Source organism: Oncorhynchus mykiss, chromosome 9 (genome assembly GCF_013265735.2).
Source record: "Oncorhynchus mykiss isolate Arlee chromosome 9, USDA_OmykA_1.1, whole genome shotgun sequence".
In the NCBI taxonomy this organism is placed as follows: Eukaryota; Metazoa; Chordata; class Actinopteri; order Salmoniformes; family Salmonidae; genus Oncorhynchus; species Oncorhynchus mykiss.
This window is the reverse complement of record NC_048573.1, coordinates 65,319,821-65,333,375: the sequence shown is the minus strand read 5'-3', so window position 1 is coordinate 65,333,375 and position 13,555 is coordinate 65,319,821. Positions and strand designations below refer to the sequence as shown.

The following is a 13,555-nucleotide window of genomic DNA, read 5'->3' as shown; positions in this document are numbered from 1 at the left end:
AGGGAAATGTAATCCCATTGCATACTGTCGTCCTTACTGTTCGTCAATGGTCAATGCTCCACATAGGAGCCAAGGTCTTCAGTCAAGTTAGTCAAACATACTACCGCAGTGCAGCAGGGGATATTAAGGGTTAAACAAGGAGGAGATGACAGGGATAGGACAGCAGGCAGCTCACCTGTCACTCCAGTAGATGAAGCCCTCGAAGACGGACACAGCGAACATGTCCATATTGTTATTGGCCAGCACTAGCTCTCTGTTTTCTCCATTCTCCAGATTGATACGCTCTATCCTATCAGTCCGCGCATCACACCAGTACAACCGCCGTTCCTACACACAAACAATAAGAACAACAATATCAAGCAGAAAAATATTCTGTTTTTTCGAAACAACAAGGTTGTAAAGAGGAGAAAAATACTGGATACCTGTGAATCCGAAAGAAGGATTTGTAAATAATCTGAAATGTGGATTTTGCTAATAAAATGAAACCTCAATAAATAAATTGTTTGTGTGTGTGTACTGTACCTTGTAGTCGATGGAGATTCCGTTGGGCCACATGATGCTGTCATTGACCAGGACCACTCTCTGAGAGCCGTCGAGACAGGCCCGCTCTATACGGGGGACCTGACCCCACTCTGTCCAGAATAGATACCTACAGACACAGACACACACACACACACACACACACACACACACACACACACACACACACACACACACACACACACACACACACACACACACACACACACACACACACACACACACACATATGAGGTTGAAAGAAAGCAATGTTAGTTTTGCTCAATATAGATTAAATATCACGATAAACACTTACTTACAATGTACCATCATATAACTAGCTACTGCTTGTAATTATTAATCAAAGTGCAAATATTTCTGGTTGCTGGACAAATAATACCCCATACTGTAGGTAACCATGTTATGATACATACAGCACTACACTATACACAGACAGACAAGGGCCAGCCCCAGTAGCCAAGACCCAGCCCCAGTAGCCAAGCCCCAGTCAAAGTAACCAAGTCCCAGTTCCAGCCCCAATAGCCAAGCCCCAGCCCCAGTAGCCAAGCCCCAGCCCCAATAGCCAAGCCCCAGTCCGAGTAGTCAAGCCCCAATAGCCAAGACTCAGTCCAAGCCCCAGCCCCAGTAGCCAAGCCCCAGTCCCAATAGCCAAGCCCCAGTCCCAGCCCTAGTAGCCAAGCCCTGGTAGACAAGCCCCAGTCCCAGCCCCAATAGCCAAGTCTCAGTCCCAGTATCCAAGCCCTAGCCCCTGTAGCCAAGCCCCAGTAGACGATCCTCAGTCCCAGCCCCCAGCCCCAATAGCCAAGCCTCAGTCCCAGTAGCCTAGCCCCAGTACCAGTAGCCAAGCCACAGTCCCAGCCCCAATAGCCAAGCCTCAGTCCCAGTAGCCAAGCCCCAGTCCCAGTAGCCAAGCCACTGTCCCAGCCCCAATAGCCAAGCCTCAGTCCCAGTAGCCAAGCCCCAGTCCCAGCCCTAGTAGCAAAGCTCCAGTGCCAGCCCTAGTCCCAGTAGACAAGCCCCAGTCCAAGCCCCCAGCCCCAAAAGCCAAGCCTCAGTCCCAGTAGCCAAGCCCCAGTCCCAGCCCTAGTAGCCAAGCTCCAGTGCCAGCCCTAGTCCCAGTAGACAAGCCCCAGTCCAAGCCCCCAGCCCCAAAAGCCAAGCCTCAGTCCCAGTAGCCAAGCCCCAGTCCCAGTAGCAAAGCCCCAGTCCCAGTAGCAAAGCCCCAGTCCGAACCCAAATTACCAAGAACAGCCCCTGTAGCCAAGCCGCAGTAGACAATCCCCAGTCCCAGCCCCCAGCCCCAACAGTCATGCCTCAGTCCCAGTTGCCAAGCCCCAGTTCCAGTAGCCAAGCCCCAGTCCCAGCTCCAATAACAAAGCCCCAGTCCCAGCCCCAATAGCCAAGCCCCAGCCCCAATAGCCAAGCCCCAGGTGCCAAACCTCAGTCCAAGCCCTAGCCCCAGCAGCCAAGCCCCTCCTCCATTAGCCAAGCCCCAGTCCTAGACCTTGTAGCCAAACCCTGGTAGACAAGCTCCAGTCTCAGCCCTAGTCCCATTAGACAAGCCCCAGTCCCAGTCCCCAACCCCAGTCCCAGCCTCAGTCCCAGTCCAAGCCCCAGTCCCAGTAGCCAAGCCTCAGTCCCTAGCCACTCACCCTCTTTCTGGGTGGACGGTGATGGCACGGGGCTTGTCCAGACCCTGGGAGATGACCACATAGCGGAATGAACCATTGAGTCTGGCCACCTCGATCACGTCAAAGCCCTGGTCTGTCCAGTAGATGTTACCTGACAGGAGAGGGACAGGAGAGGGACAGGAGGGGTCGGGGTCAGTGTGTGTGTGCATGTGTGCGTGCATGATTTTGTATGGTCTATGCATGTGTGAATCCATGTGTGTGTGTGCGTGCGTGCTTCTGTATGATCCATGTATGTGTGTATCTATGTGTGTGTGTGTGCGCCTGTGGTTGTTCTCTGACCTGCTATCCAGTCCACAGTGATGCCCTCCACCCTGCCAATGCCATTGGTCACCACGTCTTCTCTCCAGGTCTGGTCTCTCTTAGCTCTGCTGATGGTGCTCAGGCCCATGTCCACCCAGTAGATAGTGTCATTGTCTACATGGCAGGACAGTGATGACGGTAAGTAACTGGATACAACAATCACTCAGGCAGGCACAGTGTAATAACAGTTCAGGTACACTTCACAGCACGGTTGGTGTGACTTGATCCTCAAACCAAACTCTTGTATTGTTGTTGGTGGGTCCGTCGCAGTACACTCACCAGCGTGGAAGTCGATGCCCACAGCCAGCGAGGTGCCAGACACGGGCACCAGGGCATCGGATTGATCAGATGGGTCAAGGGGGATTCCTCTAATGCCCTCATGCACTGAGTAGAGCAGGAAGGAGCCCATGCCTGGAGAGAGAACACATAACAGTTAATAGCACTACTGTTAGAGTATACAGTGTATCCTGGGGTGTGTGTAGAACAGTGTAGCTAAATATAGGAAATACAGTATGAATGGTCATGCACCTGTCACCTTTGAAATATTTTGAATCATTTTGCAATGTAATGTGATTTGTGGATTTGAATAAATTATTTAACATGTGTTGGTCTGTTACCCTCGCAGGACTGCTGCCCACTCTGGAGGCTGTAACCTGCGGTACACATACAGGCTCTGGTGCTCGGGGAGGTGGGCAGGCACAGCTGGGAACAGTCTCCATTCTTATTGCTACACAGGTTGATGCCTGGGACAACAGAGAATAAAAGACAGTTCAGAACAGCAAAACAATAATAACAAAACAGGACTTTTCAAAAATAAAAACATTTCTTATTCATTCAGTTGCATAGTGCCATTCATTCATTAACTCATCTGAGTTGTACCTGTTAAGTTGGTAAGTGTGACATGGTGAGTGATATCCTACCTGTATCAGTCTGCATGCTCAGTGTGACATGGTCAGTGATATCCTACCTGTATCAGTCTGCATGCTCAGTGTGACACGGTCAGTGATATTCTACCTGTATCAGTCTGCATGCTCAGTGTGATACGGTCAGTGATATCCTACCTGTATCAGTCTGCATGCTCAGTGTGACACGGTCAGTGATATTCTACCTGTATCAGTCTGCATGCTCAGTGTGACACGGTCAGTGATATCCTACCTGTATCAGTCTACATGCTCAGTGTGACACGGTCAGTGATATCCTACCTGTATCAGTCTGCATGCTCAGTGTGACACGGTCAGTGATATCCTACCTGTATCAGTCTGCATGCTCAGTGTGACACGGTCAGTGATATCCTACCTCTATCAGTCTGCATGCTCAGTGTGACACGGTCAGTGATATCCTACCTGTATCAGTCTGCATGCTCTCGTTGTAGATCTTCATGTGCGTCATGGGAGAAGTGTTGTTACGTAGCACCTTCCAGTTCCCCCCGTCACTCTTATCACAGGTCCCTATCTGGTCTGTCCCCTGGTCGGCCCACCACAGCTTGTCTCCTACACACACACGCACGCACGCACGCACACGCACACACACACACACACACACACACACACACACACACACACACACACACACACACACACACACACACACACAACACAATGGACATTCAGTTTATTAAAAATTGGTGTTTTGTGTCAACCAGCTTCAAGAAAATTCTCTCTCTCATGTAATCAATGGACAATAACGCTTTTTCAAATTGAACTGAACACACACTATCTCTCAAAGTCACAACAGACAGGTATATAAAGACACAATAGGGGGTTGACGGATAACACTAAAGTGTCTGTTTCTCAACACAACAGTCTGTTTCTCCCTTACCCATGATGGCCAGAGCAGAGGCCTTGGTCAGCTTGCCCGGTTTGACCCCGTCCAGGACCTCCAGGCCTGAGCCGTCCAGCTTACAGCGACTGATGGTGCCGTTCTCTGAGCTGACCCAGTACAGCTGCTCACTGTCGTAGTCTACAGACAGGCCTGGAGGGGACAGAAAGGTTACAGTTAGCACAACACGATCACAGTCAGAATCTCTCTCTCTCTTTCACTCTCACAGTCTGTCGTAGTCTATGGACAGGCCTGGAGAGGACAAAAAGGACAGACACACCACTACTGAACATGGTCAACTCTCTCTCTCGCTCTCTCAAATTTTCTGTTACTCTGCCTCTCACTTTATTTCATGCTCTCAGCATTGTTTTTCACGAAACTCACCTATAGGGCTCCTCTGATTGGTGAAGAGCGTCGTATGGTTGCTGCCATCCATGTTGGCCACACTGATGTTGTCCCCATCAGTCCAGTACAGCTTTCTGGAGAAGGACACACACATGACATGTTACTATACATTAATCTTGGCTTGACTGTCACGTGACTGAAATCACAGTGACAACATCCACGTTCTATTGCTGTCATTATGTTATTCCAAACTCCATTCCTACTCCTCTATTGTGCGTGCGTGTGTGTGTGTGCATGCGTGTGTATCCCACTAACCCCAGTATAGGGTGCAGGACCAGACAGTGGGGTTTGTCAAGGCCCTGGATGACAGCATTCTTAAAGGATCCGTCCAGTCTGGCCACGTTGATCTGTTTCTTATTGACATCATAGCTGGTCCAGAACAGGTTCCTAGACACCCAGTCTACTGCCAGACCATGGGCGTTGGGCAGGTCTGAAAAAACAAGCACACATACAGGCAATTTTAACTAAACCACTAACTACATTAAATAAACAAATTCCTTGATCTAAAAATTTGCCCAGTGGATTCCAAAGCAGTATTTGTTTTCTTTCGAAGACTTCATCTGCTCTTCATTGAGCTTGCCTTGAAAGAAAAGGACCCGAATCTGATCCCAGGATAAAGTGGTCTTCCTACCAGCAGACACCACAGTCTCCACTCCGGTCCCGTTGATGAAGGCTCTCTTGATGGTCTGGGTTCGAACATCTGACCAGTAGATCCGGTTCTCCAGAGCGTCATAGTCCACCACAGTCACGTTGTCTATGTCTGGCACCGTGAATGAGATGATGTAGTTATAGTAGGGGTTGTCTATGTCCACTCCCCTGATCTCTGTCTGACGGGCATACAGCAGGAACTGACGGGACTCTTGTAGGGGAGAGAATGGAGAGACAAGGGATACAGGGGAAGAGTTACCATCAAAACATAACAAAGACAGTATTTCAACATATCCAAATGCTGTGCAACAGCTGCTGGTCTAAAATGGAGCTATTCTCATTAAGAAGATAATCATCTGATTGTGTATCTAAATTACAGCAAATTACACACACATTCAGACCCAGCCCAGACCCATTGGTCATCACTCAGCCCTCTGAGTATGTGTGTGTATTGCTGTGTGTTCCTACCTTTGCAGGTGTGTTTGTCAGCCTGCAGCTTCATGAGGTGAGGACAGGCACAGGAGAAAGTCCGGTTGTAGCTGATCAGACACAGGTGAGAACAGGGGCTCTGCCCATCAGCGGTTGCACAAGGGTTAGGAGCTGAGGGGAAGAAGACATGTTAACCACTGTGATCATCTCTCTCCTAGTGTTAACCACTGTGATCAGCTCTCTCCTAGTGTTAACCACTGTGATCAGCTCTCTCCTAGTGTTAACCACTGTGATCAGCTCTCTCCTAGTGTTAACCACTGTGATCACCTCTCTCCTAGTGTTAACCACTGTGATCAGCTCTCTCCTAGTGTTAACCACTGTGATCAGCTCTCTCCTAGCGTTAACCACTGTGATCAGCTCTCTCCTAGTGTTAACCACTGTGATCAGCTCTCTCCTAGTGATAACCACTATGATCAGCTCTCTCCTAGTGTTAACCACTGTGATCAGCTCTCTCCTAGTGTTAACCACTGTGATCAGCTCTCTCCTAGTGTTACCCACTGTGATCAGCTCTCTCCTTGTGATAACCACTGTGATCAGCTCTCTCCTAGTGTTAACCACTGTGATCAGCTCTCTCCTAGTGTTAACCACTGTGATCATCTCTCTCCTAGTGTTAACCACTGTGATCAGCTCTCTCCTAGTGATAACCACTACTTCAACGTGTAGATGAAGGGAAGGAGACAGGTTAAAGGTTAAAAGAATTAAGCCAATTGAGACATGGATTGTGTATGTTTGCCATTCAGAGGGTGAATGGGTGAGATAAAATATTGAAATGCCTTTGAACGGGGTATGGTAGTAGGTGCCAGGCGCACTGGTTTGAGTATGTCAAGAACTGCAACGCTGCTGGGTTTTTCACCCTCAACAGTTTCCCGTGTGTATCAAGAACGTCCACCACACAAAGGACATCCAGCCAACCTGACACAACTGTGGGAAGCATTGGAGTCAACATGGGCCAGCATCCCTGTGGAATGCTTTCGACACTTTGTAGAGTCCATGCCCTGACGAATTGAGGGCAGAAGAGGGTGCGACTCAATATTAGGAAGGTGTTCCTAATGTTTTGTAAACTCAATGTATAATGATTAAGTCACACCACATGATAAGTGGTCTCTATCTGTCTACACAGAATGTCTTCAAGACCAACACAACCTATCTAAGCCCAGATCAACACAACCCATCTAAGCCCAGATCAACATAACCTATCTAAGCCCAGATCAATACAACCTTTCTAAGCCCAGATGGTCTTGGCCACCATATATACAGGGATGGGCAACGTAGATGGGGTGGGGGCCACCAAAAATATGAACTCATTATGAGGGGCCTCAGTTGCTCGCAGGTCTGCGTTTTTGCAATTTTATAACACATTTCATGTAATTCTACTAATTTAGCCATGGAGCGGAGAGGAAAACAAGCAGTTGTACAGCTAATTTCCTGCAATTCTACACATTTTGCCATAAGGTGGAGAGAAATGTTTGCATATGTCACGACATCTTCCGAAGTCGGTTCCTCTCCTTGTTCGGGCTGCGTTCGACGGTCGAAGTCACCGGTCTTCTAGCCATCGCCGATCCACCTTTCATTTTCCATTTGTTTTGTCTTGTTTTCCCGCACACCTGGTTTACATTCCCTCATTACTTGTCATGTATTTAACCCTCTGTTCCCCCACGTCTCTGTGTGAAATTGTTTATTGTCAGGTTGGTACGCTTCCGGCTGGTGTACACCGGGTTTTGTTTTGTTCCTGTGTTCTTTGGGCATTTGTTTTTTTGTGACGCGGTTGCGTCCTGTTTTAATAATTGCCTGAGTAAAGTGCTTTGTCCACTCATCTCTGCTCTCCTGCGCCTGACTTCCATGCACCAGCTACACCCACCCATTGACAGCATATGATACATGGGGGCAGCCTCAACCATGATAACAAGTTTAGAAATCTGGTCGCTAAACTAATTTAGCAATCTCAATAATGTTAGCTGACATGGACTAATTGACTATCAGTGACTGACATAACAAGAGAAAAACTGCTGATGCACCACCACATTTCGAAATTGCCCCTTGTGTATTCTACTATTGAGTCTAAAAGGTCAAATACTGCAGTGTGTGGCCTTTATTATCCACAGTGTGGGCTTTACTATCCACAGTGTGTGGGCTTTATTATCCACAGTGTGTGGGCTTTATTATCCACAGTGTGTGGGCTTTACTATCCACAGTGTCTGGGCTTTATTATCCACAGTGTGTGGGCTTTATTATCCACAGTGTCTGGGCTTTATTATCCACAGTGTCTGGGCTTTACTATCCACAGTGTGTGGGCTTTATTATCCACAGTGTGTGGGCTTTATTATCCACAGTGTGTGGGCTTTATTATCCACAGTGTGTGGGCTTTATTATCCACAGTGTCTGGGCTTTATTATCCACAGTGTGTGGGCTTTATTATCCACAGTGTGTGGGCTTTATTATCCACAGTGTGTGGGCTTTATTATCCACAGTGTCTGGGCTTTATTATCCACAGTGTGTGGGCTTTATTATCCACAGTGTCTGGACTTTATTATCCACAGTGTCTGGGCTTTATTATCCCCAGTGTCTGGGCTTTATTATCCACAGTGTCTGGGCTTTATTATCCACAGTGTGTGGCCTTTATTATCCACAGTGTGTGTGATTCACAGGATCATGGAGGTAACACAACACATGGGACAACAGTGAAAGGTCAGCTGTCTGAGGGGAGTTGAGTGTAGTGCACCACTCTGCAGTCCTGGCCTTTCCTCCAACACTGCACCAAAGTGTGTGTCACAGTCCAGTTAGCAGTAAGAGGCAGCTGTGAAGTGTGAGGTTGCTTGTGTGTGTCGGCCTGCATGCATGCGTGTGTAGTGTCTTCATAATGTATTCACATCCCTTGACTTTTCTTACATTTTGTTACATAACAGCCTGAATTTAAAATGTATTAAATTGAGATGTTTTGCCACTTGCCTACACACAATACCCCACAATATCAAAGTGAAATTATGTTTTCACACATTTTTACAAATGAATAGTCAATAAGTATTTAACTTGTTTGCTATGGCAAGTCTAAATGAGTTCAGGAGGAAAATGTTCCTAAACAAAACGCTAGACAAACATTCAGATCTTGCCTTATAGATTTAAGTCAAAACTGTAACTCGGCCACTAGGGAACATTCACTGTCTACTTGGTAAGCAACTCCAGGGTTGATTCTGTTTTTTTTATCCTAAAAAACTCCCTAGTCCTTGCCGATGACAAGCATACCCATAACATGATGCAGCCACCACTATGCTTGAAAATATGTAGAGTGGTACTCAGTAATGTGTTGTATTGGATTTGCCGAAACATAATACCTTGTATTCAGTACAAAAAGTTAATTGTTTTGCCAAATGTTTTGCAGTATTACTTTAGGGCCTTGTTGCAAACGGGATGCATGTTTTGGAATATTTGTATTCTTTACAGGCTTCCTTCTTTTTCTCTGTCAATTAGGCTAGTATTGTGGAGTAACTATAAAGTTGTTGATCCATCCTCAGTTTTCTCACAGTCATTAAACTCTGTAACTGTTTTAAATTCACCATTGGCCTCATGGTGAAATCACTGAGTGGTTTCTTCCTATCCGGCAACTGAGTTAGGAAGGACGCCTGCAAAGTGTAATTAATAACTTGACCATGCTCAAGTTACCAATCTAACAATAGGTGCCCTTCTTTGCAAGGCATTGGAAAACCTCCATGGTCTTTGTGGTTTAATCTGCGTTTGAAATTCACTGCTCATCTGAGGGACCTTACAGATCATTGTATGTGTGGGATACAGAGATGAGGGAGTCCATGCACCTTGTGACTTAAGATCAACAATCAATTTAACAGAGCTTGAATAATTTTGAAAATTATAATGGACAAATGTTGCACAATCCAGGTGTGGAAAGCTCTTAACCTCTTTCAGCTAGGGGGCACTATTTTTATGTTTGGAAAAATAACGTTCCTAAAGTAAACGGCCTATATCTCAGGCCCATATGCTAGAATATGCATATAATTGACAGATTAGGATAGAAAACACTCTAAAGTTTCCAAAACTGTCAAAATATTGTCTGTGATTATAACGTAACTGATATTGCAGGCAAAAACCTGAGGAAAATCAAACCAGGAAGTGGCTTCTATTTTGAAATCTCCATGTTCCATAGCCTGCCTTCGCTCCATTTAAAGGGATATCAACCAGATTCCTTTTCCTATCGCTTCCTCAAGGTGTTAACAGTCTTTAGACAGTTTCAGGCTTTTATTTTGAAAAATTAGTGAGAAAGATAACATTGCGTAGTGGATAGCTGGGTGTTTGCATGAGTTTTGCTTGCACAACAGAGTGGGGCAGCCATTGTCTCTCCCTCTCTTACTGAAAAAGAGACAGTGCCGGTTGATATATTATCGATTATATATTTTAAAAACAACCTGATTGATTATAAAAAACATTTGACATGTTTCTGTGGACATTACGGAATTTTCGTCTGCGTTGTCGTGACCGCTCGAGCCTGTGGATTTCTGAACGCCAAACAAACGGAGGTATTTTGGACATAAAAATAATCTTCATGGAACAAAAGGAGCATTTATTGTGTAACTGTCTCGTGAGTGAAAACATCCGAAGAGCAAAGGTAAGCGATTCATTTGATTGCTTTTCTGATTTTCGTGACCAAGCTACTTTGATGCTAGGTGTTCATAATGTTTTGTCTAGTGATCGATAAACTTACACAAACGCTTGGTTTGCTTTTGCTGTAAAGCATATTTTCAAAATCTGACACGACAGGTGGATTAACAAAAAGCTAAGCTGTGTTTTGCTATATTGCACTTGTGATTTCATGAATATAAATATTTGTAGTAATTTTTTTTAAATAATGTGGCGCTCTGCAATTCAGCGGTTGTTGATGAAAATGATCCCGCTAACGGGATGGGTTGCGTCTGATCAACAATCAATTTAACAGAGCTTGAAATATTTAGAAAATTATAATGGACAAATGTTGCATAATCCAGGTGTGGAAAGCTCTTAAGAGACTTACCCATAACGACTCACAGCTGTAATCGCTACACAAGGTGCTTGTACAAAATATGGACTCAGGAGTGTGAGTACTTATGTAAATGAGATATTTCAGTATTTTCTTTAATTTGCAAAAATGTCTAAAAACATGTTTTCACTCTCATTATCGGGTATTGTGTGTAGATGGATGAGAACATTCTGAATTCAGGCTGTAACAACAAAATGTGGAATAAGTCAGGGGGTATGAATAATTTCTGAAGGCACTGTATGTATTTATGTAAGCATCCGTCCGTCCGTGTGACCTACCCTGGGGCTGTCTGGAGGGATGATACACCTGCAGGTCGAAGGGTTGTGTGTTGGTGCGTTGGACCACGGTTACGTTGTTGCCGGTCCACTTGTTGGCCTTGGCCAGGGTGTTGGTCCTCCAGTCAGTCCAGTACACCTCTCCTCCGTACATAGTGACAGCAAAAGGATGAGACAGGTACTCATGACCCCTCAGCACCTCGATCAGACCAGAGCCGTCATACAGAGCAGAGTAAATGGCATCAGACCTGGGGAGAAAACATTTATGAGAGGAGGTGTGTGTGTGTGTGTGTGTGTGTGTGTGTGTGTGTGTGTGTGCGTGCGTGCGTGGGTGGGTGCGTATAGTAAGGAGAGCAACAGTACCTGGCATCGATCCATACAATGCGTCTCTCCATGTAGTCTACAGTCAGTCCGTTGGGCCAGCCACCGCTGCCAGTCTCTCTGTGGATAGTCCTCCTGGCCTCACCACTCATAGATGCTGCCTCGATCCTGGGCAAGCTGGCATCCCAGTCCGTCCAGAACAGAATACTTGTCACAGACAAAGAAGAGAAAGAGAAACACACATTCAGGAATATTCAGCAGCATTACACTACCGGTCCAAAGTTTTAGAACACCTACTCATTCAAGCATTTTTCTTTATTTGTACTATTTTGTACATTGTAGAATAATAGTGAAGACCTCAAATCTATGAAATAACACATATGGAATCATGTAGTAAGCAAAAAAGTGTTAAACAAATCAAAATATATGTTATATTTGAGATTCTTCAAATAGCCACACTTTGCCTTGATGACAGCTTTGCACACTCTTGGCATTCTCTCAACCAGCTTCATGAGGTAGTCACCTGCATTTCAATTAACAAGCGTGAGCCAATCAGTTGTGTTGTGACAAGGAAGGGGGAATATGATGAAACTGGCTCTCATGAGGACCACCACAGGAATGGAAGACCCAGAATTACCTCTGCTGCAGAGGATAAGTTCATTACCAGCCTCAGAAATTGCAGCCCAAATAAATGCTTCACAGAGTTTAAGTAACAGACACATCTCAACATCAACTGTTCAGAGAAGAATCAAGTATTGTGAATCAAGCCTTCATGGTCAAATTGCTGAACAAAAACCACTACTGAAGGACACCAATAATAAGAAGAGACATACTTGGGCCAAGAAACATGAGCAATGGACATTAGACCGATGGAAATGTGACCTTTAGTCTGGAGTCCAAATTGGAGATCATTGATTCCAACCGCCGTGTTTTTGTGAGACGCAGTGTATTTCCCACCGTAAAGCTTGGAGGAGGTGGTGTTATGGTGTGGTGGAGCTTTGCTGGTTTGGGCTTAGTGGGACTATCATTGGTTTTTCAACAGGACAATGACCCAACACACCTCCAGGCTGTGTTAGGGCTATTTTACCAAGAAGGAGAGTGATGGAGTGCTGTATCAGATAACCTGGCCTCCACAATCCCTGACCTCAACCAAATTGAGATGGTTTTGGATGAGTCGGATCGCAGAGTGAAAGAAAAGCAGCCAACAAGTGCCCAGCATATGAGGGGACTCCTTCAAGACGGTTGGAAAAGCATTCCAGGTGAAGCTGGTTGAGGGAATGCCAAGAGTGTGCAAAGCTGTCATCAAGGAAAAGGGTGGCTATTTGAAGAATCTCAAATATAACATATATTCTGATTGGTTTAAAACTGTTTTGGTTACTACATGATTCCATATGTGTTATTTAATAGTTTTCATGTCTTCACTATTATTCTACAATTTTTACTAATATTATATGTCATACATACAGTGTGAGACTGTGAAGAGGTACTACTCTGCAATCACATTATGGCTCTTTGGTTCTATGGTTCCATGATATCTATTATATCTAAGAACAAATTGTTATTTACAATGACAGCCTAGGAACAGTGGGTTAACTGCCTTGTTCAGGGGCAGATTTGATCTATCAACCCTTCTGTTACTGGCCCAACACTCTAACCACCAGGCTACCTGCCACTGCATGGTTCCATGGTATCTATTTTTTTTTTTAACGTAACCTTAATTTAACTAGGCAAGTCAGTTAAGACCAAATTCTTATTTACAATGACAGTCTACCCCGGCCAAACCCTAACCGGGACAATGCTGGGCCAATTGTGCAGCGCCCTATAGGACTCCCAATCACTGGTTGTGATTCAGCCTGGAATCAAACCAGAGTCTGTAATGACACATCATGCACTGAAATGCGGTGCCTTAGACCACTGCGCCACTCTGGAGCCCAAAAGTAGAACCATATAACATATACTACAGAAACATAGAACATATACCATAGAACAGATACCATGGAACCATAGAACAGATATCATAGAACAGATACTATAGAACTATAGATCAG

The 13,555-nt window shown here is 45.4% G+C and overlaps 1 protein-coding gene across 3 annotated transcripts in view; it reads right to left on the bottom strand.

The window, feature by feature from the left end:
- Positions 1 to 13,555, bottom strand: part of LOC110531237 (low-density lipoprotein receptor-related protein 1) — a 214,679-nt gene that overhangs the window by 67,872 nt on the left and 133,252 nt on the right. For all 3 annotated transcript variants that reach the window (XM_036988705.1, XM_036988706.1, XM_036988707.1), the window contains exons 27-40: positions 11,550 to 11,714; positions 11,190 to 11,434; positions 5,871 to 6,002; positions 5,386 to 5,613; positions 5,010 to 5,184; positions 4,734 to 4,828; positions 4,350 to 4,502; positions 3,875 to 4,021; positions 3,149 to 3,274; positions 2,811 to 2,942; positions 2,511 to 2,645; positions 2,193 to 2,322; positions 523 to 649; positions 176 to 327 (exon numbers count right to left, since the gene is read on the bottom strand). In XM_036988705.1, coding sequence (XP_036844600.1) covers positions 176 to 327; positions 523 to 649; positions 2,193 to 2,322; positions 2,511 to 2,645; positions 2,811 to 2,942; positions 3,149 to 3,274; positions 3,875 to 4,021; positions 4,350 to 4,502; positions 4,734 to 4,828; positions 5,010 to 5,184; positions 5,386 to 5,613; positions 5,871 to 6,002; positions 11,190 to 11,434; positions 11,550 to 11,714 — 2,142 coding nt within the window. The remainder of the gene's footprint in view (positions 1 to 175; positions 328 to 522; positions 650 to 2,192; positions 2,323 to 2,510; positions 2,646 to 2,810; positions 2,943 to 3,148; positions 3,275 to 3,874; positions 4,022 to 4,349; positions 4,503 to 4,733; positions 4,829 to 5,009; positions 5,185 to 5,385; positions 5,614 to 5,870; positions 6,003 to 11,189; positions 11,435 to 11,549; positions 11,715 to 13,555) is intronic.